Here is a 26,905-nt window from a genome sequence, read left to right as displayed (position 1 = left end):
CGTGCGCAAAGAGGCTGAACAGCGGCCGCCTGAGGCGCTCATTAAAATGTATTTTTCTAACCTCTAACATGAGTCCCATATATAAATCACTCCTTTAATGAATTCCCTGAAGAACAACAGAGAAGTTCTCAGTATTTAAACGTATTCAAGTGCTTTATTTACAAAAACAGTATGTTTACAATAACACTTTAACAGGGGGAGGAGAAACACACCGTCTATGTTACAAAAATATTGACCTATGTAATATTTTACAGTATCTACATCACATTCCTCGTCTGAATTGTTCCGTATAAGATTGTCTTCAAGGTGCAACATTAATAAATCACTTTCTGACACATTTTTCTTACACAAAAGCTTCATATCACCAGCTGCAGGATCAGCGGCCGTGATCTCCTACATGTGAATAACATGCAAAGCAGCGGCTCACTTTGATTCACCGTCATAAATCAATACTCGAACTTCATTCAATTCCACCTCCGCGAGTTCACATTCTGTGTGTGTGTGTGTGTGTGTGTGTGTGTGTGTGTGTGTGTGTTTATCTCTGTGACCTGGTGCTTTCCTCAGCAGTGCTTTTGTTTGCTTGTATGTACATATCTAACCCTGTGAGGAGGGGCTCTGAGGTCAGCACAGCAGGAGAGCATTTCAAAGAGGCGGCTGCACTTGATAGTGTCTGTACGGTGGAGGTGGAGGGGGGGGTTGGTGGAAGTGGCTGCTGGGTAATCTGATCCGGGATCTGGCCGCGGCTGTTGTTGAGTCCGGGGTGGTTCAAGGGTGCAACACGAGCCAAAGACATCCATGTCATCCTGCAGAGAGAGAGCAGGAAGAGGAGAACGGTGATTAGTAACGAATCTACCCAGAGGCAGCGGTGGGTGGGGGGGGGAACAGGATCGTCTTGTCTACATCAAAGAAACTCATCTGGTATGTCATGTTTTATTTTTTTTACCAGCTGCTCCTCATGGACACAAACAGCAGAGGACATAACACAGCAGGAACTACAAGCAAGCAGTTCAAGTCTAAAGGAATTAAAAAATGCAGATTTATTTCAGATATCCTGTGTATTCTCCTGAGCTGGAGCACAGATTATTAATTTAAGTGAAAGTGTAAAACAACTCTTAATATATGTCAGTAAACACCCCACTGGTGAATTTAAATACGGAGGTTGCAAAAAATGGTCTAAATGAGACTAAATGTCATCACGCCCAACATTAGCCACCTTTAGCTTAGCGGTGGTAACGTGAAGTCATGTGACCGTGCTGAGGTTCCTTTAACGTTATCTTTTTGCTTCAAAAATCCTAAAGTGGTGTTAATATGTGGAGATTACCCTGCTGAACAAAACCTGAAAGTATCATAAATGTGTTTGCCACAGAGACTATTTTCTGCAGTAATCCAGAATCACATGGAGAAATCCCATTGGTTTACAAAAGCGTCCTTACTGTATGAAATGGAAATAATGCATAGTAATAATCTGGTCTCCTGCATCACAGAAACGTGTCTCCTCACCGTCCTGACTTGATGCGTGCTGTTTGGGGAGAAGTGCATCTGTAACAGCTTCACTGTAGCTCCGTCTGCTCCTCTCAGGAGAGTTCTCCCTCGACCTGCACCCTTCCTCTTCCTCCCCTCCCTCCGGTCTCCCTGCAGGTTCAGTGCGACCCTGAGGCAGCTCCACACTCTCTGCAGGCTCTGGAGCTCCTCTCATCCCACCGGCATCCCTGCACACTGACTCTGGATGTCCTCCCTCCTCATCCTGGTGTGTATTTCTGTGAATCATAATAAATAAGCTGTGGTTACTATCTCCACAATCTCACCCTGTGGTGCTTCACTTTAATGCAGGATTCCCCAGTTTTTTCTCAGGATCTCCTAGAATCTCATTAGATGTAGAAAATTCTCCTGAGAAATGTTGACAGTGTGCCAAGTAGGCATTGACAGCAGTAGCTGTATTGTATTGTTAAGATAGTGACTTTCCTGAGCTTTTATTTTGAAAAAAAGACTTATCCTGAGCCTGCTGTTCGAATACAGTGACTTTGTTGGACTTTTATTTTGAAAAGAAAGTAATTCTTAGCTTCCAGTTAGGATTTAGATACTTTCTGGATCTTTTATTTTGAAAATCAAGTCTCACCTTCAACTTTCTGTTAGGATACAGATACTCCATGGGTTTTTATTTTGAGATCTGTTCAGGGACATTTGATAAAATATCATCACAACTACTTCAGTCATATTTCGTTTCCTCACCCGTCGCTGAGGCTCGTCTGGGACGGGAAGGCGCTGATGTTCAGGCTGCGGCCCAGACTGCAGCTCTCATCACAGCACAGAGACGGGATCAGGTGGACCGGACCTGAATATCACACACACACACACACACACACACACACACACACACACACACACACACACACACACACACACACACACACACACACACACACACACACACACACACACACACACACACACATACACACTAATTCAGCCACCTGCCATCACACTATACAGAGTGGTGCAGGAATGAGTCCTAAAACCTGTGAATGAGTCAGCATTCTACCACGTCCTGTTCCCACGTCTCAAAATCATCAGTTTTTTTAATGTGTTTTAAGTTAGATGTATGAAATAAGGTCTGTAGTTAACACATGCTGAAGAGATTTTAACGTTTGGTTCTACAACATAAAATACCTCAGTAAATACCCCACTGAATCTAAAAACGGCCAACAAGTGTTTAAAGGAGACTACTGAACGTCATCACACCGCATTAGCTAACTTTAGCTTAGCGGTGGTGACTTGAAGTGATGTAGTTCCTTTAAAGTCTAACTACGTTTTTTTACTTCAAGGTGTTTAGTCAGAGCCACAACGTACCGCAGGTGTGTCCGGGGCCCAGGTGACACTGGCAGCAGGGCCTCTGGGGGAAGTCGTGCAGCCAGCGGGGATCCAGGCAGGACAGCTCGGCCCCGCTGTAGGGACAGTCGTGGGACCGCAGAGAGGCGGCTGAGGGACGGACAGTCAGTGTCAGAAACAGCAACAGGTAATGATAATATTATTTTAATTAATTATGTCAACACAAGTTAGTTGAAGCAATAATATTAAATTGAACCTCATATTTTATACTTAAACTTAATATTACTGCTTTCAACTAACCTGATACAGTTAGGGGAAATGTGTTGACGTAATACATTGAATTAAAGTCAACAGTTCAGGTTTTTCAGTGAAGTTACCTACGACAAACGTTTTGGGTTGCCAGGTTGTTAAAGCTCTCCTTAAATGACATTAGCTATCTTATGGAAATGTTTATTAACAACCTTTAAAAGTATTTAGTAATAGCTTACTAATCTAAATGTTTGATAAAGCATGTAATGAGACTTATGTTAATCTTTCCCCTTGCTTAAGTAAGTAGTACTGTTATAACCTGTAGAGACTAGCCTGCCTTTTTACCCTCTTTTCCTAAATTAATTTGATACTTATTTATTATATATATGTATTTTATTAGTTTTGTTTTATTATATATTTCTTTTCTTTTATCTTTTTTTCTGGTTTTTCATGTTTTATGTTTGTGTGAATAGAAATTAATAGACTAAAAACGAGTAATAAAGAGTAACAGGTTACAATCGTTTATAACTGCGTTGTCACCAAACAAAAAGGGATGAAACGAAAATGCCAAACCCAAAATGTTGACCTTTATAAAGTACGCTTTTTCAGAAATTGGTAACCTTTTACTTCCAAAGAAGAAAGGCCTTATTAACATTTTCATCAGAAACAGTCTGGAATTTTAATTTGTTGTCTAATTGCCCCTACCAGGTGAAATCCTCACAGCTTCAGATCTGACTAAACTTCTTTCATGCTCTTTAAAGTGCTGAGGAATGCCTCACAACCCTCGGGTCCATGAGGACGATTAAAATTCTTCTGTATAATTTAAACTGTGAGTGTTTTGTAGCAGCTTGGGTGAAGGGTGGGGCGCATGTTTGGAGTAAAAAAGAATAGTTAACTTGTGTTCACCTTACACTAAAACACGGGTAGAAACACTCAACGGGTCACGCCTTGGTAACTTCTACCACACTCTTTGTTTGCAGGTTCATCAGGAAAACGTGATGTCATTAACTCCTCGCCCCGGGACGTTTCACATACTCGAGCGCTTTTACTCTGAAGAATGCGGCTCATTATACAAGTTCCCACAAATATGTAACATCAGGGTTTAATAAAGCTTAACACTGGAGATCACGGCTGACAGATGAACTGGCACCGTGTTTGTAAAGCTGACAAAAGAGCGATTATTAAGGGATTCACAAGTGCCACTCACATTTTAACATGCACTTTTTATTTCTTGCACAACTTTAATCGCTGTGGTGCACAAAGAAATAAAACATGGCAACAAAAAATGTGCTTCTAGCTTTTTCACAACTCAGTAAATCTCAAAAACACATTTTATATCCAGGGGTGGAAGAAGTTTTTAGAGATGCATTGTGTTGAAAATCACAATTTTTGCTAATGCAACATATGAAAGGTCACTAAAGCTGTTTATAAACGTAGTGGAGTAAACGTATAAAAGAGCATTACATGGAAATACTCAAGTAAAGTACAAGTACTTCAACATTGTACTTAAGTGGAGTACTTGAATATATGTACTGAGTTATTTTCCACCTCTGTATATATCGTATCACTATGCTGTGTAAAATTAGGAACTCAAGAATTGCATGAAAAGTATTTCCTAACTTTAGCCCTTTGCTTTGATCTGAAGACATTTTTCAAAGCACTACTCATCAGAGGTTACATCTTTTTTTCTAAGAATCCCCTCAAGCTCCAGCTCTTCTCGGTGTCTATCAAGCACACCTGTCCTGATTCAGCCCAATCTTTCACATCATCTTTTTTTTTGGATAAAAGTACGTCAACAAGCGTGTTGTGTGCAGATGTTCTGACTCACCGCTGGGCTTCTTCTCCAGCAGCTGCCTCTTGCAGTAGATGACGCAGAGGACGAGCAGGGCGAGCAGTACGGTGGCGAGCGCGCTGCAGATGACCGCCGCCAGCGCCATGTCCCGCGGGCTGGTCACCACCGAGGGCAGCGGCACCAGGTTCACACGCCCACTGCCTGCGAGGAGAGGGAGGGAGAGGACTTAGAAACAGAGATGAACAGCAGGGCGGGGAATGGTAAGTGATCATTTAATCAACCACATGACAGCGGACGTGCAAAGCTTATTTCAAGATTCAAAGGTTTTTATACGTAGGGCGAACCATCAGGGAGATTTCCCTCTATGTCATGGCCCCGCCCCTTTTTGGGTGAAAATAGAGTGGTGCACGAATGAGTCCTAAAACCCCGAAAATGATATGGATATACTGTATACATACAGTTTAACGTATGAAAAGCTCATTTACTAATAAGTCATTTCAGATTCCAGAATCATATATCAGAACTTTTAGTTGCAACCAATTATTTCCACACTGTAGTTCTGCTACTTTCGATAAATAAAGGGTTTCCATTCTGCTTTTTTGGAGTTTTCCCTTCCCTGTAGTGTGTTCTATAGGTTTTTGTGCATGAAAACGCCTTCATTGGACTCCTTTGATTACTTCTGGGATATAGTGACATCACTATGTAACACTCACCCTTCTATTGGCTAGTGCTCCAACATATTGTACATGGCTAAGGGGCGGGACATCTCTAAGAGGTTGACCAATCACAACAGAGCCGGCCAGCTAACCAATCAGAGCAGACTGGGCTCTGGTTTCAGACGGAGGGTGAAAGAGATGCTGCAGCACAGGCAGTATGAGAAAAATAAAGAGCTTTTTGAACATCAAGTAGATTTTTTAAAGAAGCAGCTTCTACATATTATCCGACAGCCAATCAGAGTCGAGTAACCTGAGACAAATAATTGATTCTGCGCCTTGAGCCAGTCATCCCTTTGCTGAAAATCTAATGAAATAGGCGTTCAAAGAGAACACGCCTGTGGTGGATTCTCTCTGTCTGGTTCACAACAGAAGATGATTTATAGACCCAACACACCCCAACACCCACCACCCCAGGGCTTCGTCACTGCTCGTCACACAGACATACAATCTGTGTGCTTCTGTGTGTCATTGTGTCTGCGGTGGTGAGTTAGTGCAGAGATTTCACGATCAGGCTGCTTTCAAACACCTCTCATCTTCAGGACCCTTCAGACAGTCCCATACAGGGTGGAGCAGCAAGGAGTCTGAAGTTGTCAGCACTTAATTGCTTCCAGTTCTCTCGTCTGGAGGTCAATGGTTTTCTGATGTGTTTTTTGTTGTTAGCCTGAAATAAGGTCTGCGGTTAACATAAGCTGAAGAGATTTCAAAGCATTGGTCTACGTCACAAAATAAGTCAGTAAATACCCCACTGGTGTCTAAATGAGACATGAAGTCATGTGACCGTGCTTTAGTTATTTTTTAGCCTTATGATGCTAACTTCCAGGTCAACCTACACAAACACGCCATCACTGCAACACTCTTTTAAGGACTTTTAACCTGAGTATACTGTAGAACCCTAAAACTACAGAACAACAAGGTTTAATACTTCTAAATGCTAGATATCCCAGTTGATCTGGCACTATCGTGGTGTCTGCTTCAGGTAATTATCCTTTGAAGAACTCCTCAAAGAGAGATATAACTGTTCCAAGTGTAAACAAAAGAGGAGCCAAATTGGTTTCGTCCCTGATATGGCTGACGCAGGTTCAAAGCAGGCATGTGTTCATTGTCTTTATCTACACTGTCACTCTCCAATAAAGGAATCCCCCCCCCCCCACAAAAAAAAGAGTAGCAAAATGTAAAACAGCACAAACATTCACGTTTTATATATATCACAAAACCACTGAACAGTGTGACAACTTTCATGTCTTTTTTACAATGGGTATGTACAAGACTCAGTCAATCTTCCTCATCAATGTCTGTCTGTATGACAAGGAGGATGTGTGTTATTCCAGATCAAATATGAGAAGTATGCAGGTCCGAAGCTGACAGAAAAAAAGGGAATTGTGAGAGGTTGTTGATGAATACGGCGATATAAAAAGATGAATGGCTTTTTGTTTGAGAAAGTCTTTTTCAGTGAGCGCTGCTGTTTGCTTTTCAGAACATTAATCATAGAGGGCCAACCTTTTCACATCACACGGCTCTCTGTCATGCACTCTAAACATTACTTTAGCTCTGAGCAGCCACATAGGGGATAAGGGTATTTTTACATACCTTCCAAAAGGGAACACAAAAAAAGAAAAAGTCCTGAAACTAGTTTGACCCAGAGGGCACACTAACAGAGCATTATGCCCCCAAAAATAGGTTTCATATTCGTATTTGTGGCTCTACTGACATGTCTCCATGCTTTAATGTTCAAAAAGCTCTTTATTTTGCTCATACTGCCTGTGCAGCAGCACCTCTTTTCACCCTCTGTCTGAAACCAGAAGGTTAGCTCGCCGACTCTGTTGTGATTGGTCAACCGCTTAGAGCTTTCCCGCCCCTTAGCCTATCACGTACAATGTGTTGGAGCACTAGCCAATAGAAGCAAAAGTGTGCCATAGTGATGTCACTGTGTTCCAAAAGTAAACAAAGGAGTCCAATGGAGGCGTTTCAAAAAGGCAGAAATATAATTTGAGCTGAGAGAAAATGCTCAGTTTTAGTTTAATACACACAGTGTGTGTGTGTGTGGGGGGGGGGAGGGGGCATTTATATTTGCTATTTTATGGCCCTTTTATACACAGGCATTGATGCTGCAATTTAATGCACTAGATACTAGAAAACTGGATGTACTAAAATAAAACAGTATTTTCTCTCACCTGTTATTCAAAGTCCTCCTAAGGAACTTCTTTAAAGAGTTTATGCAGACAGACGGTTTGAAACCCCTGTGAGGTGCAAAGAGGTGCCTCTTTTATTTGGAGTATGTGGCATCCCATAAAGTCAACACGCAGGGAGGAATGAAAGGCTGCGGTTTATTGGTGTGCAGATAATATCAGCAGGTGTGTATCTGTGTGTGCTGCAGCTGCTGCGCCTCAGATAACAGGAGGCCTTTGTTTGGGGGGGGGGGGGGGGAGTGCAGGTGATGCTCACCTTGGATGAGTTAAATGTTACCTGAAGAACAAATCTAACCACAACGGAGAGATGTGGACAATACCGTGTCTGTGTTTATGGAGATCTGCTTTGATCAGACTGAAATATACGAGATGTTTGGGAGTAATGGATTACATGTAACTGGATTAAGTAATTAGGATACAAAACAGGTAACTGTATTCCCTAACAGTTACATAAAAACTGTGTGATGAACGCCGGCCCTGACCTAACTGTCTGCTCGCTCGTCCCTCTGTGCAGCTCTCGGTTGAGACACTGGAGGAGGCCTGCATGCGAGACAAAATGTCCATTGTGTCTGAGAACATAGCTGGTAGTTAGCTCCTGCAGGGACTCTCAGTGGAGCGTTTCCAAATGTTTGAAAGTCCTGCGCCCTCCCTCCCAGTGTTATCTCGAGGAAGGTGGTGAAAAGGGCTGATCTTTTTTCTAAAAAGGCCAGGCTGGCCGGGGGCTGCGGTGCATCTGTGCAGGGGAGGCTGTCGTCCTCCGGGGTGGACTGTAAATCTTAACTCCCCCTTCCTCCTCCTCCTCCTCCTCCTCCTCCTCCTCCTCTCTTTCCCCCAGTTGCTTTTTTGGAGCCGAGTAAAACAACCAGATTGTGTTTTATGGATTCCTTCAGCCTCTGTAATGCGTTTCATCTGCTGGAGTTTCTCTCACTGTCACGGTAGATCTTGCAGAGCTGGCTAAACCGTGCTCACACACACACTGAACTTATGCAGACAGATAATTGCTGCTCTTTGTAGCTTATCCCCATCTCCCTTATTGTTCTAATTACTATTTCCAATGGGATCACACAAAGCAGGTGCGCATTTCATCTTTCTTTGCTCAGTATGAAGAAACAATGGTTTGAGTTTGAAGTAAAGCCTCACAATCAGTTATCAGGACTCCTTCTTTGTGAGAAACGGGGAAAATATTTCATCTTAGAAAGAAGGAGCGTCTGAAATATCCTTGATGTAGAGCTACTGTTAATTATTCCCTTTTATCATGCTACCAGGGTTGGGAGGGTAACTTTAAAAATGTAATCTGCTGGGGGTCACGTGATGCAGCGAAGCCCAGTGTCTCTCCAAACGTATCCATTTTAAAACCTTTAAAAACCCACGTTTAACTTAGTCAGACAGCTGCAGCAGGGACCTGAGATCCAATGAGCAAACTCCGACATCTGCAGGGAAAACTACTCCCGGGATTGGAGGACATTTTAGAAAGTACAGTTTAAAAAAGTAACTGAGCTAACAGAAAATGCTCCGGTTTAGTTTAACACTTACAGTAGATGGGGAATTGTCCCCCAATATTTAATTCTCTGAACTAGAGGCTATGATGATGAATTGAAGATTAGCTCTGGTTTGACAGAGACTTGTTTCTCTGTGAGACTCCTGAAGGTGTGCATAATGGTTTTTTTTATCCTAAAAGGTACTGTTATCCTGCTACTAATCCCCACATTTTAGAAACAGTAATCTGATAACATCCTTCTTTATGTAACTGTAAGGGAATACTGTTTCCCATTTATTTAGCTAACCCTGGCCGGGGTTGCTCTGACGCTCACGCTGCCAAAAAAGTGTTCCCAGAAACAGCTGCAGCCTCCTGTACCATCAGGAAGTCACACTCAATTACCAGAGGTATAAGTTCACTGGCTTGTTGGTTTTTATGTGGAAACCAGAAATCATGAGGTTGTACTTAACCGTTTCTAATGGCCGGAAGAGAAGACGTTAATTGGATCTGTAGCCTACTGGAATGTGAGTCCTGCTCTGTGAACACACTGTAACACACCTCCCATCTCTCTCTTTTTTGGGGAATAAAAGGTAATGAATCGTGCTGCCTTGAACGAGCAAACTACCTGTTGTTTTTTTTGTGCCACTGAGACATGTTTGGTCTCGAAATATTAACGCAGGGTTTGTTAAGGAAGTTTGCTCTTTTAATCCGAATTGAGTGCTGGCAGTGAGTGACATTCTGAGCTAATGTAATCCAGCGTTGGCAAATCCAGCGTTATGTTAGTGGTATCCATTTCAGCTTTTCAACTGCTTAGGTTTGTAAATCAACGCATTTATTTGCACAAATGGCGCTGCAGCTCGGCTCAGGGAGACTTACTGAATGAACTGCTGTAGCGTCTGCAGTTCTGGTTACGCCAAAGACCTTGAACGTGTGTGAACAGGCTTTCTTTTTTGTATGTGTGTGTTTGTGGCACTGCAGCCTAGGTTTTGGTAGCATTTGGCTTAGAGTTCAATAGTGTGCTGTTTGCTTTTGGACTATTGTATCCTAGTTGTTTCATCTTTAAAAAAACATCACATATTGTGGGGCTGGGATGAATAGCCTGCATTCATGGAAACATTTAACAAACTGCCCCACTGATGTGAGGCCAAGTGTTAGAAGAGGAAAAAGAAAGGAGAGGTGCTTACAGTGCGGCTCATAAGGAGGCGGAGGGTCTCCACAGGGAATACACTCTATGTCCTGGAAACCACTTAGTTTGGTCTTCCTGTAATATCTGTTGAACACACAAAAGGAAATATTTTAAATCAGTCATGACCAGTTGCACCTTCTGTACTTACCCTACCTCACTGGGTTCATATTTTGATTTAAAAAATAGCTACTCTGCAGAATATGTAATGTATAGAACCCTAGGTCTATATGTTTCTATAACAGGTTGAGTATAGAGTATTCTCATTTATTCTACCATCCTATCTTCCTACATAACTAACTGCCTACCTAACTGCCTACCTAACTACCATCCTTACTACCTACCTACCTACCTACCTACCTACCTACCTACCTACCTACCTACCTACCTACCTACCTACCTACCTACCTACCTACCTACCTACCTACCTACCTACCTATCTACCTACATACCTACCTATCTACCTACCTACCTACCTACCTACCTACCTACCTACCTACTCTACCTACATACCTACCTACCTACCTACCTACCTACCTACCTACCTACCTACCTACCTACCTACCTACCTACCTACCTACCTACCTACCTACCTACCTACCTACCTACCTACCTACCTACCTACCTACCTACCTACCTACCTACCATCCTTACTACCTACCTACCTACCTACCTACCTACCTACCTACCTACCTACCTACCTACCTACCTACCAACCATACTTACTACCTACCTACCTACCTACCTACCTACCACCTACCTACCTACCTACCTACCTACCTACCTACCTACCTACCTACCTACCTACCTACCTACCTACCTACCTACCTACCTACATACCTACCTACCTACCTACCTACCTACCTACCTACCTACCTACCTACCTACCTACCTACCTACCTACCTACCTACCTACCTACCTACCTACCTACCTACCTACCTACCTACCTACCTACCTACCTACCTACCTACCCACCCACAAACCCACCCACCTACCTACCTACCTACCTACCTACCTACCTACCTACCTACCTACCTACCTACCTACCTACCTACCTACCTACCTACCTACCTACCTACCTACCTACGTTTTTGATCTCACTGCTTCTTCCATCTCTGCTTAACTGTCATTAAAAGTAAACCTTTTTTAATCAAAAACAACTTTCTGTGATGTGTGTCTCCCCTCACCCCGGCAGACATTCTCCACACACGGCGTTGCTGGTGGTCGAACAGTTGCCCTTCTGGAGGCGGTTGATGAGTCCGCAGTCCAGGCAGGGCTTGCACTTCTGCAGACTCCGGTCCTCCTTGAAGCGACTGCTCCGACAGGGCACGCACCGGGCATCCTCTCCATAACCAAAGCCACATTCCTGGGGGGATTAACGGGAGAAATACACCGGGTAAGAGGTGGGGTTGATGGTTTCAGGAGATGTGCAGCTGGTGAAAAGAGGGCTTGAATGTGGACTGCCGGGGGTCTGAATTAAAGAATGATCTTGGCTCGCGGGATCAGAGGAGAACAAAGGCCGGCCTCTTTTGAGAGTCCATCTTACACTGGCAATAATCTCCCTGACTCTCAGTTTGAAAGAGCAGCCTTCCGCGGCAAGGCCCAGAAAGGCCAGGCATTTGAATAATAAAGGCCCTGGGGACACCCACTGTTGTATTATTACAAGTTTATTGCTGCGTTTTTGTGCAACTCCCTCTCCAAGCAGGCTCTGTGAGTGTCCCGTTGATTGAGTGGCCAGTAAGCAAAAGGAAACGCTTCAGGAAGGGGGTAAGGATTATGGAGAGGTATATGGAGAAAATAAGTTGAATACCCTTTTTGTTGTCTTCAACAATCGAAACAGCACTTTAAAAGCACAGCTTCCTCCTGCCATGTGACTGATCTAATGCTCAACCACCTTTGAGGATTTGTTCACCTGAACCAAGAAAGTTAATGAAAGATTATTTTATTTAGGAAGAATATGTTGTTGTTTAGCTCTGACTAAAATGTAGACAGAAAGATGTTTTGCGTTTTTATGTTTGGTTTGTTGAATGATTTAGTTTAGAGTATAACTTTTTGACATTCCACATTGTTATATACAACGTAACGACATACGACACGAAACAACAATTTGATTTGATCTGACGCAACCCGACTTGACACAATACAAAACGACATGACACGATACGATACGACACAACACGACTTAACCTGATAAAACTTGATACGATACGACATTTTGCTACGTTATGACACGCTAGTTACAGTATGTTGCGATACGATTTCATACGGCATGTCTCTACGACACTATACGACGCGTCTTGATAACAGACATTACAATAGGATAAGACTTGTTTGTCCGATCGATCCCCAAACTTTTGTTGCATCCCAGCAGCTCCATTTGTAACATAAACAACAACAAATATTAGGAAAAGAGACAAATAATCAGACATTTAATAAACTATAACAAACACTGAAGACAACAGGTTCAAGACCCTTTAACGCACATTAGACCTGGGATTAAACTGTATTTATATTTAGGATTGAATGGTGCATAAAAGAGTGCTTCAGTCTAACTATATTGAATCATAGAACGAGTTGATGGAAACCGTTCATATTCAAAGACAATGTTAGTATGTTGTTATTGAAGGCTGATTCCTAGTTTCTCAAAAGGTTGACTTGTATCTATCTGCTGGTGGAGCAGTTTCGACTTAGGCAAACATGTAGTATTGCATCTACTCGCCCCAAAAGTAAAATCCTTTTGAGTACCAGCTTGATTATTTCAGTATGGATGACGATAGGGGATTTATTTCCTCTGTTTTCTTCGAGTTCATCTCAAGAGCAACCGTGGGCAACCAAGCCTTCTTCATGCTGCCTTTCCCCTCTTTATCACTCATCAGCCACCCCCTCTCTGTTTCTCACTCTTTCTCTGTCTCCCCCCCCCTCCCCTCCCCTCCACGTTTCCCTTCCCTTCCTGGCCTTATATGGAGACTTCATAACAACAGCTGCAATGCTCCAGCCCATATCGCCGGTCATCCTCGGGCCAGGCCTGGCTCAAGGGTTCAATGTCATGTGTTTGGCTGGAAGGACTGAAATCCTCATCTTCTGACGGTGCCATCGGACGATCGCATCTTCACCCCCCCATTCATTATGTCTTGCCAAGCTGCTCCCCCCCCCCCCCCCCCCCCCCCTCATATCAGACTCTTGTGCCCACATTCCTACAGGACTGCATGCCCGGGCAGTGAAACGGGACACGGGCGAAGAGAGAAGAGAAGCCCTGTTTGAAGCTGGCCTTCACTTTAATGATATATGAGCCCCCCCCCCAACACCCCCATGTCTATCCTCCTGGCTCATGATTGCTCCGCTGGACAACAGGAGGGCAGCTGCTTCGGAGCTGATAATGAAGGATCAATGCATGATGTCATCCCCGCAGAGGCTTTGCACTCGGCGTGGCGTACAGTAATATCAGCTGTCATGTGAATGTCAGTTTGTCATTGAGGTCTTTCAACACAACATCGGGAGGGGTTTGAAAGAGAACAAATTACAAAAACAAGATGGAAATGAACAGCTGGAGTAAAGAAATACAATCAATACATTTGGTGTTCGTTCAGTGTTGAGTTTTAGTTCTTCTCACCATGACCTTTGCGTCTAAACTACACCAGTATGAATTGTTAACCATCAAATTGCAGATACCGGGTCCTATGGTTTGATAAAGACTAAAGCTCCAGTCAACTGAAAATGAAATGCAGAGTTTAATCCCAGGTTAAATGTACGGTATCGGGTCTTGAACATATCGTCTCGAGCTAATCGTATCCCAACGTGTTGTGGGGTAAAGCATCATACCGTATTTTTTATTTCGTAACGTGTCGCATCGTAGCGTATTGTGGAGTATCCGATTGTAAAGTATTGTATTGTATCGTAAAATATCGAGTACTCTTTCATATCGAATCATATCATCGTTTAGTGCCATGCACTAATGCTGTGGCCTGTGGGAATCTCAGACTGAGTGAAGGGGGGCCTGAAAACTACCACAGCACTCATCCCTAATACTACTCCTCAAGAAAGTGCTGTAGGTGACCCACTTCCTCATGAAGGAGTTCCCCCACCACTATGCTGAGTACTGGCACTAGCTGTGGGGCCTCACATGGCTGGATGGGAGCCGATGCCACGTCGTCAGGAGCGGGTCAGAGCACTGAAACAAAAGGGAAAACTGGCCAACTTCTGGCCCTCTGATCCAGGCGGCACAGATCATCAAGGAGGGATCTCTTTCTTCTTTTATCCCCGCTAACAAAAGCTGCACAGAGCCAACTTCCTGCACTGACTGAGAGCAGCTCAAAGAAACACCATACTCTGTGACGTTGTTATTATATGAAAGGGTGAGAACTAAATGTGTAAGCCTTTCCAAACACACCAACAACTGCAAATGAATACATATTAAGAAGTGCTCGAAAGTAACATTTACTTAAGTACCGTAAGTACTGTTGTGACATAAAAGTACTTGATTTTTTCCACTTCTGTCACATAATGACATCACTAAACACTTGCGCTTCTATTGGCTAGCGCTCCAACACATTGTACATGATAGGCTAAGGAGCTGGACATCTCTACACTGTTGACTAATCACAACAGAGCCGGCCAGCAAACCAATCAGAGCAGACTGGGCTCTGGTTTCAGACAGAGGGTGAAAGGAGGTGCTGCAGCACAGTCAGTATGAGAAAAATAAAGAGCTTTTTGAACACTAAAGCATGGAGACATGTCAGAGTAGAGGCACAACATACTAAAATGAACCTGAAAATTAGCATTATAGGGTCTCTTTAAGCAAATGCACATTCATGTGTGGAAGTCCCCCCCCCCCCCCCCCTTTTCAGTTTGCAAGGTGATTTCACATCAAAGCTATCCTTAAAAACAGATGCTAAACATCCCATTTGCACGTCCTATCTCCCAAACTAGTTTAGTGAGACTGCCAAGCATAACAGCAGAGTGCAGAGGAGAGAGAGAGAGAGCTGCAGCATGTTCAGACGCAGAGATATTTCTGAGATTAGTAGGGAATCACAAGGGGGCAGCCAGTCATCTGATCTGGTAATGAACCAACTCTGAAAACAAAGTATGAGAGCCAAAAGCAGTGCTCTGTGTGGGATACAACATTGTCCTCTCTATCACACACACTTAAACTAGATTTTCAGACGATTAACAAGCAACATCAGCACAGCAACCAGAAGTTACTTAAAGTTAAGTTTTAAAATTAGAGCTTCAGAGTATGTCTTCACTCTATTACAGCTGGCTTATGGCTTTTTTGGTACACATAACAGTGCAGATAATGCTTGTTCACCATCACCACTTGTTTATGTTGCTCATACACTCTTTTGTCTCTCATTCAGAAGTCCTTTGCCCTGGAAGTGTGGCTGCAGGAAATGTTTCACTCTTGCTATAAACTACAAGACCCATCAAAGTTGTGTTCCTGACTTTTTATTTTTTTGTTGCTGCTGGCATTCTTCCAGGATGCACTGGAAAGCATTTCCCCTTTCATGCTTGATACAGCACAAGTCCAACTTACTATCAATGAAAAATGTCTGAGAAAGAATAAGTGGTTTTAATGTAATGGCCGTTCCCTCTGTGTGTGGTTCTTTTCGCTACAGTTAGTATAAAGGGGCTAATTGATGTTTGTCAGCCTGCCTAAGAGTGGCTTCCAGAGGCAAACTTCCAGAGCAAACTGGGGCACATTCCTCTGGGATCTCCATGGCAGCTGCACAGAGTGACTCCAAAAGTCTGCTTCCCTCCTCCACGCTGAGCCCTGCCTTTCAGAACATGCACGAATTGCCTTTAGATCAGAAGTTGTGTCTCTGGGAAACTTTCTCTGAGTTGCAGGCCTGGGTCCCCGCTATGAGCCGGCATCCCGCTACCTTCAGAGAAAGAGCGAGGCGGCCAATTATTAACCAGGACCCCGGGGTGGCTAGCTGCATTCATGCCTGTGGATCTGGCAGAGGGAACACGAGGACTACTGAAGCGTACGACCAACCACAGAGTGCATGTCTTCGTGCACAGAGATTAAAGGCAACCAGGTTTAAATGCATGTGTGCAACAGATGTCAAGGGTGATGCAGAGTTTTTCCACCAGTAGGGGAAAGCTGGAGTAACACTTTTCAGGCCATTTGAAAGAAACAGACAGAATCCATTTTTCATTGAGACTCCTGACAGTTAAACCTGATTTGCCTCTGGATGTATAAGAGTATAAGAGTCACGTTTTTTTTTACAGGTAACTAGTCATTGTAACAGATCACATTTTTCAAGTAACCCTCCCAACGCTGGCTGCCAGACAGGAAAAAGCTGAGTCTATTGAAGCCTGTTTGTACAAAGCACACAGAAACCTGTGGCTCGGGTAGGTGGAGGAGAGGAGACGTGTAGTCCCAGTTGAAAGAGCAGCAAGCTTAGGCATGGCTGGCTTCAAACGGTGAAGACAATGAGTTGGACAGGGAGCAGCGGGGAGAAACAATGGAAGCCATTCAGCCGCAGGACGTCAGGAGTATGGGTGTGACTGATTAAAGAGGGGTCGGTGTTCTACTAAAGCTAATAACGGCCCGGCTGCTCTGCATGAAAGAGAGGAAGTAATAAATAATGTTGGCTCCCTGTAAGATACACTTTTCTTAACAGTGCACTTGTTTTTCATTTGTAGAGATGTTTCCTACTGCCTTTAGGTACAGGAAGTTGACTCAACTGACCTATAATGGATCCCTCGTTGTACTACCAGTGGTGGAAGGTACATTTACCCAAGTTTATTTGTACTTTACGTGAGTGTTTCCATTTTATGCTGCTTTAAATTTCTCCTCCATTACATTTCCAAGGAAAACATGTGTACTTTTCCCCCTTTTTTTACTCTACTTTTGATATATAAACAGAAAAACAGCAACAAAGACCTCAGCTGTATAATATGAAGGCACGTTTTTAAGGTTCACAGAACTTGATGGAATGACGTTAGGTTTGTTAATGGCTGCAAAAACGGATGACATTCAGACCCAGCAGTATTCATTTTAGCGCCATTTAGCAAATCTTAGCATGCTAGCAAGCCCTTTTAAGACGGTGAGCATTGTGAAATACTTAAATACGGTGCTTTAGTAAATGTACTTAGTTACTTTCCACCGCTGGTACTAGGCACAGATAGCATATTCCTTGTGAACATGTTAGCATGCTGGCATTAGCATTCAACTCAAACAGCTGCTGTGCATAGTATCAGGGGTGGAAAGTACATTTACTCAAGGACTTAAGTACAATTTTGACATAATGGAACTCTATTCAAGTTAATCCACTCATAGTTGAGGTTACCCAAGATTAACAGAAAGTAATCAGATTACATAACTTTTTTTTTCCAGATAACTAGTTATTGTAACGCAAAATGTTTTTAAACTAACCCAGAGTATTGGAGGTGATGTAAACAGAACAGGTGTACCCACCTTTGAGAGCTCCTGTCCTGCATCGCACTGCCTGCAGGGTCTACAGTTCCCAAAGCGGTCCTTGTACTCCTGCTCTCGGCACTCCCTCGTCTCCTCCTCGGCCCCCACAGGAATCTGATGGGGAAAGACGTTTGGTGAAAGTCAGAGATTCCTGTGTGTCATCACCACTTTCACCCACAGCAGACTGCTAATCACAGCTAATCTCTCTCATAAGAGTTTAAAGGGATTTCTTCAGAAACAAGTCTAATACTGTCGGGATGAGATAAGATTTAATGAGCCCTGTGGGAAAAGAAGGGCAAGCAGAAGATTCTTAATCACAAGCAACAAAACAAGGATCGCACAGAGAGAAGATAGCAATTACAACAAAAGTAAAATGACACTCAGCATTGTCAGTGTTACCAGCCGTTGCCTGTTTCAGCAGTTCGTGTGCATGTGTGCAGAGCTAGAGGAAGTAATCAGATCCTATACTTAAGTAAAAGTATAAATACTTTAGTCAACAAGTGCTCTGGTCCCAGCTGTAAGCACCGCTTTTTAGTGACCTTTTTAGTTTTGAGCTTCTAGCAGTGTTTTGTTTATGCAGCGCTTTCAGTAAACGTGGTGAAGATGTTTTTTAATTTGCATGTGTTTTGGGGATATTTGTGTTTCTGTATTTGCGTTGTTTTCGAAGCTGCAGCGCTTTTCTCCTAATGGACCTTTCAGGCGTTTGCACGGGTCGGACACTGTAAATTGTTGTAATTATAGGTTGTAAGCGAGTCAAAAGCACTAAATTAACTTGTTTTCTTCCTCGTGTTAAAAACAAAATGATGAAATGCTTACCAGAGATGAATATATGACATGCATGGTGAGCAGTAGCGAGAAGGTGTGTTGAAGGATCCTGAACATGTTGATGAAGCGATTGTTGCCTGCAGCTGTAAACAGGACACAACAGAAGAAGACTCAGTACTAGAATGCAAATATGTTGTCTCTCTCTCCCATGTACACTTAATAACTCATCAGGACATTTTATTAAGTTGGGCCAAATTTTGTGAGGCAAAAGTAACTCTTTTTTGTTTTACCACCAATACAGGCAGGTTTAGGCAGTGGTGGAAGGAGTGATCCATTTGTAAAAGTACTCAAGTTACAACGGAAAGCATTTCAATTCTCACATAACAAATGCACAAAGTATTGGCATCAAATTATACTTACAGTGCCATATGTAAACATTCTGGTTATACCTAAAGGCCCTTTTCAGAATCATATAGATGTGTATGTGTATATATTATGATCAGAGGTAGAAGAAGTACTCAGATCCTTTACTGAAGTAAAAGTAGCCATTCATTAATGTTAAAATACTCCATTACAAGTAAAAGTCCTACAGCTAAAGTACAGTAAATGTATTCAAAGTATACAAAGTAAAAGTACTTACTCTGCAGAAATAAATTTGTGATATCTTAATATTGTTTCATCAAGCAGCATTGTACTGTTGTACACAAACACAGTTTTGATACACACATTACGGATGTTAAGACGTGTTGGTAATATATTGTATACTTTTACTTTGTTGATCCTTAAACAGTTAGTCCACTGGTTTAATTTTAGAGATGCATCATGTTAAAAGTGTATCACATGTTTTTAATGCAGCATCTGAAAAGTCATTAAAGCTAAGTGAAGTGGAGTAAAAGTATAAAGTAGTATTATATGGAAATTCTCAAGTACGGTACAAGTTTGTACAATCGGTGGAGGCTGTAATCAAAAAGCAGCAATTCACTTAGCAATACTTTAAGTACATTTAGCTGATCTGTACTTCAGAATGCAGGACTTTTACTTGTAATGGAGTATTTTGACATAATGTATTGCTACTTTTACTTCAGTAAATGGTCTGAATATGTATTCCAAATCTGACCATAATCCAGTCATTTCACATGTGATTCTGACATGGGTCTTTATGGATAACGAGTACTTTAAGTGTAATGTAATGCCTTTACCTTTGTAATTATTCATTAAGTAAGATTTTCAATGCAGAACTTTTAAGTATTGCTACTTTTACTTAATGTAAAACATTTGAGTACTTTTTCCAGTGGGAGTACTTGAGTACTTTACTTAAGTAAAACATTTAGATACTCTTACTTTACTTTACTTTAACACTTTTACTCACGTAGCTTTATTTTACAAATGTAGTTACTTTAGCTACTTTGCAGATTTTGCTTATAAATGCCAAATATAAGTCACCTAATACATTATTATATATTATGATAAGTTAAGCTACCCGGGAGTGTATCAAGTAATTCAAATAAATTCAACCTGTACCAAGTGCTGAGCACAATAATTATAATAAAGTAATTAAAAAAGATATGGTGCTTATATAGGCCATTCTGCACAATAATTACGTTTACTTAAAACCTTTTAACTTTACTTGTAAATAGTTACTAATTAGGTTAACTGTAAGTTAATGTGTTTACTTGTAACTGAGTATTTTTACTCTTTAGTATTGGTACTTTTACTTTGGTAAGACCTCTGAGTATGTTTTCCTCTACTGCAAACTTTAAAGCCACAGTCAGTTTATCTTACAGTGTGGCTGTAAAAACACCATCATAAATGTAATAATCAGAGGTGGGAAAAGTACTCTTGTAATTAAGTAGAAGTACCAGAGTGTAGGAATGCTCTGCTACAAGTAAAAGTCCTGCATTCAAAATGTTACTCAAGTTAAAGTACAAAAGAATTAGATTCAGAATATACTTAAAGTACCAAAAGTGTAAGTAGTCATTCTGCAGATTGGTCCATTTCAGAATAATTTATAGCATGTGTTTTGATTATAATGATTGATCATTAAAGTGTTCTCAAAGCTGGTAAAGGTGCAGCATGTTTTAATGACTTTGTATACTGCAGGGTAGCTGGTGAATTTACTCCAGGTGGAACTAAAGTCTGATTTATGAGTTGTTTATATTTCATGATGATTTATGAAGAAACCAAATCCACAAAGTAACCAAAGGTATTAAATACATTAGGTGGAGTAAAAGTACACGATTAACTCTGACTTGTAGTGGAGTAGAAGTACAAAATAGCAAAAAATGGAAATACTCAAGTTCAAGTCTCTCAAAATAGTTCCTAAGTGCAGCACTTGAGTAAATCTACTTAGTTACTTTACACCACTGGCTATAGTGCACATGTAAAGCTTGAAAACGAACCGAAACGAACCAAAGGCTTGTTCTGGCTTCGTTGTCTTAAGAGCCTATGCATCGACAGTCTAAACACGAATGAAAGTCTCTTCTTACCTGAGAGAAAAAGAGTATTTGAGTGAAGTGTTGGTGGTTATAAGTCGACAGCAGACCGGTGAGAGGTGAGCTGTGTGTCCCGCACCGGTCCGCTCACCATGTCAGCTGCAGAAACACAGCGAGCAGGACTACCCTCTCCCGCAGATCAAAGGCGGAGAGAGGGGGGGTGGCTTCATGGATCTGACGCGCGTGTATCTGATCCGTGATCAGCCTGCCTCACATCAAAGAGCTGTCCAACAGCGCGAGCCACACACACACATGCACACACACGCACGCACACACACACACACACACACACACACACACACACACACACACACACACACACACACACACACACACACACACACACACACACACACACACAGGCTGAGAAATGTGATCAATAACCGCGTTTCCTCTCTGCCGCTTTGTTATCAGTCTACTCTCTCTTTCTCTCCAGTGTGTATGAGAACGTGTGTGTGTGTGTGTGTGTGTGTGTGTGTGTGTGTGTGTGTGTGTGTGTGTGTGTGTGTGTGTGTGTGTGTGTGTGTGTGTGTGTGTGTGTGTGTGTGTGTGGTTTATTTAATGGCTGTTTCATGGAAGTTGGTCTCTTGGATTTTGAGCTCCAACCAAGTGGCTTCCAAACTGTGGTCCGTGGACCTATCATGGTCCTTCACAGGGTCCCTGCTGGTCCCCATTCACTTTGTTTGTCATTGTGCAGAGAGCAAGCCAATGATATGCAAATACCATCTAACCAGAAGTGGATATATATATATTATTTTTGTACTCATTAAGCTTTTACTTTAACTTCCTTTGTTTATGAAAATATTACATGTTTTGTATTTATTTATCTTCATACATGATACAACCAAATATCATCCTTTCTTCCTTTTAAGGTCACATTGTTCTGTTGTCTTATTGATATGTTTCTTTATTTGCATTGCATTTGATATTGAGGTAATACAACAGTAACAGGAACTAATCAGGTAACATTACTTTTATATTGTGATACTCAGATTAGAAATCAGAGTGCTGAGGAAGGTTCACTGTCAACCTACTGAGTTTGTCTGCATGCTGGAAAATAGATACTGTATTCATGGACAGGGATAATTGTAGTATATGCATTGGAACTGTTGCGTAATGGCTGAACAACTTATCTAATAAAGTTGAATACAGAAGATATATATCATTTATTTTCTTGTGACAGCTGATTTGTGAAGATACTGTGACACATCTGTGTATATGTGTGTGTGTGTGTGTGTGTGTGTGTGTGTGTGTGTGTGTGTGTGTGTGTGTGTGTGTGTGTGTGTGTGTGTGTGTGTGTAGGTTCAAGGTGTGTGTGAGTGTGTGTGTGTGTGTGTGTCAGTGTGTGTGTGTGTGTGTGTGTGTGTGTGTGTGTGTGTGTGTTTCAAGGTTTCAAGGTGTGTGTGTGTGTGTGTGTGTGTGTGTGTGTGTGTGTGTGTGTGTGTGTGTGTGTGTGTGTGTGTGTGTGTGTGTGTGTGTGTGTGTGTGTGTGTGTGTGTGTGTGTGTTTGTGTCTGCACCGAGGCAAAGACACAGAGGACAAAAGTTCAGCACTGCAGCCAAAGTGGACAATTTCTGTACATGTCTGGGCATGTTTTGCATCAATTCAAGAAGTCTACTTTGCAAATGTAATTAGCTGTTACTAAGTTGCCTAATGTGGAATATTATGAATTCACATGTCTCTTATGAAACATTCCACAAATATGGTATTATTAACACTTCATATTTTGAGTTAAATGTCATTATCAGGTTCATATTTGTATGTTTTAATGTTCAAAAAGCTCTTTATTTTGCTCATACTGCCTGTGCTGCATCAGCCGTTTAACCCTCTGTCTGAAACCAGAGCCCAGTCTGCTCTGATTGGTATAGCACACATTACAGGAGAGGGGAAATCACACAAAGGAGAATAGGGCCAATTTAAGTTTCCAACTTTTCCATCAGCTTTATTTGTTTTTGTATGAATAAATGTACCCTGTGGCAGTTGTATTAAAGTATTCTTATGTCTGTTTTAACTGTTATTGTTTGAATGCATGTATATATTTTATGTTGAAGTTAGATCTGCATGTGCACTGTGACCTGAGTCTGTGGTACTGCAGTCAAAGCTTCTCCCTCTCTCAGTGAGACACTCAAGCATTTGTCTCCATCTACTGGGACGTTTGTGTCATTCTTTATTTGTTGGTCTTCTTGAACATACTACCAGAAAACTGCAGGTCCACTGCTGCTCTTTATTCTTTTAAATCAAGACAGAAGACCCCCCCCCCCCCTGATTTCAAATAAATCAAATAACTGTTCACATGTTGAACTCTATGTGATGCTTGGATTAGGTTACTGACAGAGTTGCTACAGTTACTTCGAAAAAGTAATCTGATTAGTGATTACTCCTTTAAAAAGTAACTTAGTTAGATTACAAGTTACTTTATTAGTTACTTTCAGCAGCTGCCGACAACATCCTGAAAATGTGACTTAATTGTCGCATAGACGTCACTCCCCGGGACGCAAGAAGAAAGCAAACATATCTCTTTTTACTCAGGAAAATGACAAAAATAGTAACGCACAGTGACTTCGATAAGTAACTTTAATCTGATTACTGGTTTGGAAATAGTAACGTGTTAGATTACTCGTTAATGAAAAAAGTGGTCAGATTAGGGTAACGCGTTACTCATTAGTTACCGACATCACTGGTTACTGATTACCTTTTTTACAGGTCACTAGTAAGGTTACAGATTACATTTGAAGTAACCCTCCCAACCCTGTTTATAACATTAGAATAATCCACTGTGCATAGCAAGTACTTTTACTTTGGATATTTAAGTATATTTTGCTGGAAATACTTCCGTACTTTTACTTAAAGAGGCCCTATTATGCTCATTATCAGGTTCATATTTGTATGTTTTGTCTCTGGGACATGTCTCCATGCTTTAATGTTCAAAAAGCTCTTTATGTTTCTCATACTGCCTGTGCTTCAGCACCTCTGTTCACCCTCTGTCTGAAACCAGAGCCCAGTCTGCTCTGATTGGTTGGCAGGCTGGCTCTGATGTAATTTGTCAACCGCTTAGAGATGTCCCGCACCTTAGTTTATCACGTAAGATGTGTTGGAATAATAGTCAATCAGAACTGCGAGTGTTAGTGATGTCACTATGTTCCTGAAGTAAACAAAGGCATCCAATGGAGGCGTTTCAGGCAAGCGTGTGAGAGAGAAACTCCCTCTGGAGGGGACACAGGGATATTATCCTTTGTAGACCATTTACATAACCTTTGGAACACACTAAAGGAAAGGGAACACTCAAAAAAGCAGAAGAGGGAAAGAACTTTTTGTAATATATTGTATAATTTTACTAAGTTGTATACTTCAAACATTAAGTCCACTAGTTTATTTATGAGAGATGCATTGTGTTCAAACTGTGTCATGTTTTTAATGTAAAATCTGAAATGTCACTAAAGCTTTTTAATAATAGTGGAGTAAAAGTATAAAGTACCGTTAAATGGAAAATACTCAAGTTAAGGACTTCAAAATTGACCAAAGTCAGTCAATAGTAAATGTACTCAGTAACATTCCATAACTGGGCGCATGGCAAGTGTAATCTCTTCTTCTCGCCCAGCCCATACTGCTGGTGTGTCCCATCGGGGCTTTATACCGCAGCTGCCCCTTTAAGAGACCTGTGCTCTAAATCCTGCAGTATGTGAAACTGTCCGCGATTGTTAGAAATCTCATCTAAAGACGTATTTCATGCAAACCATCATCTCTGAAGTGTTCACGTTGGCTACCTTTGCTTTTCATGCTGTTTGTGGTTTAAAGGAAGTTATCTGCGGTGCAGAGGACAGAGATGCTGCAGTGATGCTGCTGCCAGCCTGCTGCTAATGTAAGTATCTCTATCTCCCTCTCTCCAATGCGGCATTAAGATGTACCCGGGTGATAGTGTACCAGCAAAATGTGTTTTAGCAGAAGGATAGTTTAAGCAAAACATTTGGATATAAATGATTGAGGTAATGTATCTATAGGCATGGGATTGCTGACATTGAAGTACTCTGGTGAGTGACGTATTATTGCATATTTATTGTTGGAGTTTTGACTGCATAGGATGATGTTCAGAAGATGTTTATTAGGGAAACCCAGCACGATATTTAAAGGAGCCGGGAGCCCTTGACTTGGAGGAGATGATGTCCCTTTTCAACGTAATGCTGCTTTTTTTCCAAATATTGCACCACTTTGAACAATGTTTTCCAAACATAAAATAATTGTTGTAGCCTATATGCATCAGATAGCCTATCAATGTCAGAACATCTATACAGTCAGCATCAAATTGAATTATATATATGGATATTGGCATTTTAATAAGTTGTTCTAATGTAGTATAAAAGGGTTTAATCTGCAGAGCATTAACTAAATGTGGCTGCTCAGCTTTATGGAGAATGTAAAGCCAAAGTTGATGTGCGCATCACTGCAGTGTGCATGCCGGCCTCTGATTCCTTTGGTGTCCCGACTACAAATCCCAGAATTCCGCGGAATAAGCTGCTAATGCACCTGCAAGCACTAGTGGATTAAGTGTTTGACACCCTTGCAACCTTCAGTGCCATCTACACAAAGAAAATCTATATATAAATAATAGTAAACATGCAGGCTATTATTGTTATTACATTTTGAGTTTCGAGTTTGTTATGAATATACCTTTTTATTCATCTCCTTATATCTTCTAATGTATTTATTATAATGGAAGCTTTAATTCTCCATGCTTTTCAGCCCTCAAACAAGTAAGTAGACTACATATGCAGGTAATTATCAAAATACATAGAATAATAAATAAATAGATGGAAAATAATAATACAATTCTTCTTTATTTGTTTCAGTTTTGTCATACTAAATACATGCAAATGTATTATTTTATGTCATTAATTTTCTGTTATTAATCAGTTCCGTAATTTATTAATCTCCTTATGTACTGTCATTTATTTATTAATGTATTTATTTATTAAAAATGAATACTCGTCGTCCCTCAAATAGAAATCCCCTCCAAAAAATAAATAACAAAATCAATTACTGCAGCACTACAGTCTATAAATCATCCTGCCAGCACAGATGCCCATTGTTTGAACAGATGGTTTAAGCCCACCCAGAACTTGGCAGTGCTCCAGCTGCAGTTATCAATACATTTACTTCCGGAACACTGCACCAGTATAATAGGAAGGACGGAGACCTCTTTGTTTTTTCATAGTCTATGCAGAAGTGTGACTTGAACCGAAGATTAACTCGCACCCTGTCTTCTATATTGCACTCATTAACAGCATAAAAAAATAGTTAGCAGGCCTATAGCCAAGAGTTATCCGAAGTATGATGACAAGTAAGCCATGTCAGAAATCTTGACGTATGTCTGGAAAAAATGACAATGCCCATACAAACAGAATTACAAATCAAGACTTAAATGACTCCTGTGTTTTGTATTATTTTGTAACAGTATCCCTACTTCTTTTTTCTGTTCAAAAAGAAGAAGGCAATAAGACAACCGCAGCCTATTAAATAAGCTCAAAATTGTCCTATTTGTAATTGATTTGTATGTTTATAAAGCACTTTGAGTGTAACAAAATAAACTCGCTTCGCCTTACTACGCATGCGCATACGTATTGTTTCTCACCAGTCAATATTCGTGTAAGTGAAGCAGCAGATGCCTGTAAAATACGACAGAAACATCTCAAAGTAAATACATATTTATATTTGTTTACCTAATAGACATTTATTGACTCCTAACTAAAAAGAAAGAGGTATTTGTTGCCAGACTCTAGCTGACGGACTTTAAGACAACCCGG

General features: G+C 41.3%; 1 protein-coding gene across 1 annotated transcript; it reads right to left on the bottom strand.

Annotated features, from left to right (window-relative positions):
* Nucleotides 1-134: 134 nt before the first annotated feature.
* Nucleotides 135-21,245, bottom strand: LOC134879836 (tumor necrosis factor receptor superfamily member 19-like). The gene is made up of 10 exons (XM_063906371.1): nucleotides 21,102-21,245; nucleotides 18,667-18,758; nucleotides 17,851-17,964; nucleotides 11,618-11,796; nucleotides 10,431-10,516; nucleotides 4,904-5,068; nucleotides 2,848-2,976; nucleotides 2,230-2,332; nucleotides 1,501-1,757; nucleotides 135-803 (listed from the first exon to the last, which is right to left on the bottom strand). Exons 2-10 carry the CDS (start codon nucleotides 18,730-18,732, stop codon nucleotides 799-801), a joined length of 1,104 nt encoding a protein of 367 aa, XP_063762441.1. The 5' UTR covers nucleotides 18,733-18,758; nucleotides 21,102-21,245; the 3' UTR covers nucleotides 135-798.
* Nucleotides 21,246-26,905: the final 5,660 nt, after the last annotated feature.

Source organism: Eleginops maclovinus, chromosome 18 (assembly GCF_036324505.1).
Source record: "Eleginops maclovinus isolate JMC-PN-2008 ecotype Puerto Natales chromosome 18, JC_Emac_rtc_rv5, whole genome shotgun sequence".
Taxonomy (NCBI): Eukaryota; Metazoa; Chordata; class Actinopteri; order Perciformes; family Eleginopidae; genus Eleginops; species Eleginops maclovinus.
Note: the sequence above shows the minus strand (reverse complement) of the source record. Positions and strands in the feature narration are given on the sequence as shown.